The following is a 6,262-nucleotide window of genomic DNA, read 5'->3' as shown; positions in this document are numbered from 1 at the left end:
AGTGGCTGCACATGTATCAGTGGCTGCACATGTATGAGTGGCTGCACATGTATGAGTGGCTGCACATGTATGAGTGGCTGCACATGTATCAGTGGCTGCACATGTATCAGTGGCTGCACATGTATCAGTGGTTGCACATGTATGAGTGGCTGCACATGTATGAGTGGCTGCAGGACAGTGGACCGGCTGATGGGCAGACTTGGCAAGCAGCTTAGGTTGTAGATGGGGGATGGGTTGCGGGACGTTCTTCGGGATTGAAGGGTGTTTTGCCGGTTACACTCTCAGATCCCGCCGCTGCAACCAGCATGTGACGGGTTACACGCTCCGCCGGACCAGCAGACTGAGCGCAAGACTGAGCCCTCTATACACAGAAGCTGCCACACCCAGACAGGAAGGTAACAGAGTTTACAATAGAGGAAGTCTCTATCAGTCGCTGCAACACCCAGACAGGAAGGTAGCGTAGTTTATGATACAGAGGAAGTCTCTATCAGTCGCTGCCACACCCAGACAGGAAGGTAACGGAGTTTACAATAGAGGAAGTCTCTATCAGTCGCTGCCACACCCAGACAGGAAGGTAACGGAGTTTACGATACAGAGGAAGAGATTTTTTTATTTCTAAGTACGATGCAAGAAAATATTTACAGAATAAAATGATACAAAACAGACAATAAGTAACAGGAGACAAAGGGGGAGGAGTGGAAGATGGGTCAGTACAATTCTGTTGCTCTTTTGTCTGATATGAGAGCCACGGGCCCTCATCAATGACTCTCAGCATTCCTTCCATGGGGACGGGGGCTCAGAGCTGCGAGAGCCCACGTACGTGGTCCCTGAAAAGGACGATTATTGCATTACCACAACCGAAGGATGGGAAGGGTCTCCTGAGGGGGGTTGTACTATGTTCCAGCAGACGCTGCCAATTGTTCCAAGTACACTGCCGGGCCAAAGAAAAGTCCCCACCTGGACTCCGAGCCGTGTCATGATCTGCGGTGGCTTCATGTGGTCAGGTCTGGCTGGCTCAGCAACGTTATGTCCCCAATAAATGAGGTCAGCTCCCTCCCCGAATATACCGAATGACGCGGATCTTCCATCAATGGACTTCTTCCTCCCTGGTGGCACATTGGACATATTCCGGGATCCACCGGGTTCAGATTGTGGCAGAGTGGCTCAGGCAGCATGAGACGTCACACGTGGATTGGCCACCACAGAACCCCATGGAGGATCTTCGGGATGTTCTGGAGACTTCACGCCGCGCTCCGACTCTCTCGTCATCACGACCAGATCTCCATGACACATGAATACAACTCCGGACAGAAATCAATGTTGTCACTTTGTATAAGATTATCGAGACCGTGCCACGGGAAGTGCGTGCCGTATGGTGGACCAATGAAATAGTAGCACGTGACTTCATTTTGTGGACAGACCGCGTATATCTCTATTTCCATCTGACAACCAACATATGATTCATACCGGAATACATGAAGGTGTCATGACATAGATCCCGTGTCTGTGTGTCTTAGGAGGTCCACGTCTGCAAAGGGCAGTAGAGGTGTGTTTGTTCTCTGACTGGTTGGAATTCTCTGATACATCAGTGTGACCACGTTTCGTGAATGTAACTCCATTGCTGGAGAGGTTCTGGAATAGGAGTCAGACGTACAGACGCGTGTTGTAGAACGTAGTACTGACATTCGGAGCCACGAAGGGGTTTTGCAGATCCTGAGATTTGGTGGATTCCTCTCTAGTGATCGTCATTGTGCCACCTTCTCTTAAATCTGACCGCCCCTCCCCCCACCATGGGGACACTGAGGGTGCCACTGCTGCAGGAGGACTTTGTCCCACACACTTTCTATGGTCACATGGGTGATGGGGGAGGAGAGCTCTATACATATCATGGGGGGGTCACGAGTCTTCCACACATAATGATTTCCTTCCTACACTCAGATGATCAGCGGAGGAGCTGTGTGTGTGTCTGCTCAGTGAATGTGACGTGGACCTTTCACGTGGCTGCTGGGATACAGAAAATACAAAAACGTAGAGAATAACCGTCACCACACGTCACAAAACGGACCACGGTCCCTTCTAGAACCAGGCGGGGGGAATGGGCCACACTTCCTTCTAGAACCAGGCGGGGGGAATGGGCCACACTTCCTTCTAGAACCAGCCAGAGGAAATGGACCACGCTCCCTTCTAGAACCAGGTGGGGCTAATGGGCCACACTTCCTTCTAGAACCAAGGCGGGGGGAATGGGCCACGCTCCCTTCTAGAACCAGCCGGGGAAATGGACCATGCTCCCTTCTAGAACCAGCCGGGGGAAATGGACCACGCTCCCTTCTAGAACCAGGCCGGGGGAAATGGACCACGCTCCCTTCTAGAACCAGGCGGGGGAATGGGCCACGCTCCCTTCTAGAACCAGCCGGGGGAAATGGACCACGCTCCCTTCTAGAACCAGGCGGGGGGAATGGGCCACGCTCCCTTCTAGAACCAGCCAGAGGAAATGGACCACGCTCCCTTCTAGAACCAGGTGGGGCTAATGGGCCACACTTCCTTCTAGAACCAAGGCGGGGGGAATGGGCCACACTTCCTTCTAGAACCAGCCAGAGGAAATGGACCACGCTCCCTTCTAGAACCAGGTGGGGCTAATGGGCCACACTTCCTTCTAGAACCAAGGCGGGGGGAATGGGCCACGCTCCCTTCTAGAACCAGCCGGGGAAATGGACCATGCTCCCTTCTAGAACCAGCCGGGGGAAATGGACCACGCTCCCTTCTAGAACCAGGCCGGGGGAAATGGACCACGCTCCCTTCTAGAACCAGGCGGGGGAATGGGCCACGCTCCCTTCTAGAACCAGCCGGAGGAAATGGACCACGCTCCCTTCTAGAACCAGGTGGGGGGAATGGGCCACGCTCCCTTCTAGAACCAGGCGGGGGGAATGGGCCACGCTCCCTTCTAGAACCAGGCCGGGGGAATGGGCCACACTTCCTTCTAGAACCAGGCGGGGGGAATGGGCCACGCTCCCTTCTAGAACCAGCCGGGGAAATGGACCACGCTCCCTTCTAGAACCAGCCGGGGGAAATGGACCACGCTCCCTTCTAGAACCAGGCGGGGGAATGGGCCACGCTCCCTTCTAGAACCAGCCGGGGGAAATGGACCACGCTCCCTTCTAGAACCAGGCGGGGGAATGGGCCACGCTCCCTTCTAGAACCAGCCGGAGGAAATGGACCACGCTCCCTTCTAGAACCAGGTGGGGGGAATGGGCCACGCTCCCTTCTAGAACCAGGCGGGGGGAATGGGCCACGCTCCCTTCTAGAACCAGGCCGGGGGAATGGGCCACACTTCCTTCTAGAACCAGGGGGGGGGAATGGGCCACGCTCCCTTCTAGAACCAGCCGGGGGAAATGGACCACGCTCCCTTCTAGAACCAGGCGGGGGAATGGGCCACGCTCCCTTCTAGAACCAGCCGGAGGAAATGGACCACGCTCCCTTCTAGAACCAGGTGGGGGGAATGGGCCACGCTCCCTTCTAGAACCAGGCGGGGGGAATGGGCCACGCTCCCTTCTAGAACCAGGCGGGGGGAATGGGCCACACTTCCTTCTAGAACCAGGCGGGGGGAATGGGCCACGCTCCCTTCTAGAACCAGCCGGGGGAAATGGACCACGCTCCCTTCTAGAACCAGCCGGGGGAAATGGACCACGCTCCCTTCTAGAACCAGGCCGGGGGAAATGGACCACGCTCCCTTCTAGAACCAGGCGGGGGAATGGGCCACGCTCCCTTCTAGAACCAGCCGGGGGAAATGGACCACGCTCCCTTCTAGAACCAGGCGGGGGGAATGGGCCACGCTCCCTTCTAGAACCAGCCAGAGGAAATGGACCACGCTCCCTTCTAGAACCAGGTGGGGCTAATGGGCCACACTTCCTTCTAGAACCAAGGCGGGGGGAATGGGCCACACTTCCTTCTAGAACCAGCCAGAGGAAATGGACCACGCTCCCTTCTAGAACCAGGTGGGGCTAATGGGCCACACTTCCTTCTAGAACCAAGGCGGGGGGAATGGGCCACGCTCCCTTCTAGAACCAGCCGGGGAAATGGACCATGCTCCCTTCTAGAACCAGCCGGGGGAAATGGACCACGCTCCCTTCTAGAACCAGGCCGGGGGAAATGGACCACGCTCCCTTCTAGAACCAGGCGGGGGAATGGGCCACGCTCCCTTCTAGAACCAGCCGGGGGAAATGGACCACGCTCCCTTCTAGAACCAGGCGGGGGGAATGGGCCACGCTCCCTTCTAGAACCAGCCAGAGGAAATGGACCACGCTCCCTTCTAGAACCAGGTGGGGCTAATGGGCCACACTTCCTTCTAGAACCAAGGCGGGGGGAATGGGCCACACTTCCTTCTAGAACCAGCCAGAGGAAATGGACCACGCTCCCTTCTAGAACCAGGTGGGGCTAATGGGCCACACTTCCTTCTAGAACCAAGGCGGGGGGAATGGGCCACGCTCCCTTCTAGAACCAGCCGGGGAAATGGACCACGCTCCCTTCTAGAACCAGCCGGGGGAAATGGACCACGCTCCCTTCTAGAACCAGGCCGGGGGAAATGGACCACGCTCCCTTCTAGAACCAGGCGGGGGAATGGGCCACGCTCCCTTCTAGAACCAGCCGGAGGAAATGGACCACGCTCCCTTCTAGAACCAGGTGGGGGGAATGGGCCACGCTCCCTTCTAGAACCAGGCGGGGGGAATGGGCCACGCTCCCTTCTAGAACCAGGCCGGGGGAATGGGCCACACTTCCTTCTAGAACCAGGCGGGGGGAATGGGCCACGCTCCCTTCTAGAACCAGGCGGGGAAATGGACCACGCTCCCTTCTAGAACCAGCCAGGGGAAATGGACCACGCTCCCTTCTAGAACCAGGCCGGGGGAAATGGGCCACGCTCCCTTCTAGAACCAGGCCGGGGGAAATGGACCACGTTCACTTCTAGAACCAGGCCGGGGGGAATGGGCCACGCTCCCTTCTAGAACCAGGCCGGGGGAAATGGACCACGTTCACTTCTAGAACCAGGCCGGGGGAATGGGCCACACTTCCTTCTAGAACCAGGCGGGGGGAAATGGACCACGTTCACTTCTAGAACCAGGCCGGGGGAATGGGCCACACTTCCTTCTAGAACCAGGCGGGGGGAATGGGCCACGCTCCCTTCTAGAACCAGGCGGGGAAATGGACCACGCTCCCTTCTAGAACCAGCCAGGGGAAATGGACCACGCTCCCTTCTAGAACCAGGCCGGGGGAAATGGGCCACGCTCCCTTCTAGAACCAGGCCGGGGGAAATGGACCACGCTCCCTTCTAGAACGAGGCCGGGGGGAATGGGCCACGCTCCCTTCTAGAACCAGGTGGGGGGAATGGGCCACGCTCCCTTCTAGAACGAGGCCGGAGAATGGAAGACGGTCCCTTCTCGTATTTGATAGAAGGGAGATTACGGACTGACTCCTGTGAAAAGCCACGTGTGGGTTCTGGTGATGATACGATCCGTGGGACCGCACAGTCTGATTTTTTTACACATATTTCAAAAATATTTTCATTTTGTAGGAAAAGTGACGATAAAAACGACAGAACTCCCTCCACGAAGCCACGGCCTCCGGAGGGGAACACACAGTGATTGATCTTCCTCTGATGATGACATCACATCTTCACGTGACCAAACACACCCACGGGGAACTGCTTGACGTGAGTTGGCCACTGAGCGGCCAGCTGGAAGAACTTGACATCGTTCCACTCCACCCCGTCTATGGTGACTGCAAAACATGAGAATGAGAAGAGGTCAGCAGAGGGCACAATGATACCACCACGAGGCCACGTCACGTGTCTTCTCACCTCGCAGCATGGTGTTCTGGTTCTTGGCCGTGCAGATGAGGCGGCTGATCCCCTCGATCACCTGACTGCGAGATTCCGCTTCCTTCTCTTTGGGCTTCTTACTCAGGAACATGACTAGGAGAGGAGAGAAGACACGAGGCCCGCCGTCATATCCACAATCAATGCCACGTGTTACCTGCGGGGGGTGGGGGAGGTGGAGACTCTGGGACAGGACACGGGGAGGAAGATCCTCACCCGCCCGGAGACAAGGAAAGTGAACATTATGCTTCCCATTGTCCCGAAGTTCATCAGTTTTGACCTCTTCACCACAAGAACACCCCGGATGAGGGAGCCACGGGAGGACTGCAGAAGTGGGGGGGGGAGGGGCAATAAAGAGGAGGCCACCATTTATGTAGATGTGGTGACCTCCTTCCC

General features: G+C 56.7%; 1 protein-coding gene across 1 annotated transcript; it reads right to left on the bottom strand.

Moving 5' to 3' along the window:
* Window positions 1-5,620: 5,620 nt before the first annotated feature.
* LOC108803222 (phosphofurin acidic cluster sorting protein 1-like) lies at window positions 5,621-5,967 on the bottom strand. The gene is made up of 2 exons (XM_018575063.1): window positions 5,849-5,967; window positions 5,621-5,769 (listed from the first exon to the last, which is right to left on the bottom strand). The coding sequence occupies exons 1-2, from the start codon at window positions 5,958-5,960 to the stop codon at window positions 5,657-5,659; spliced, it is 225 nt and encodes a 74-aa protein (XP_018430565.1). The 5' UTR covers window positions 5,961-5,967; the 3' UTR covers window positions 5,621-5,656.
* Window positions 5,968-6,262: the final 295 nt, after the last annotated feature.

Source organism: Nanorana parkeri, unplaced genomic scaffold, assembly GCF_000935625.1.
Source record: "Nanorana parkeri isolate BGI_ZX_2015 unplaced genomic scaffold, ASM93562v1 scaffold3508, whole genome shotgun sequence".
NCBI classification, from domain to species: Eukaryota; Metazoa; Chordata; class Amphibia; order Anura; family Dicroglossidae; genus Nanorana; species Nanorana parkeri.
This window is presented reverse-complemented; position numbering and strand designations above follow the sequence as displayed.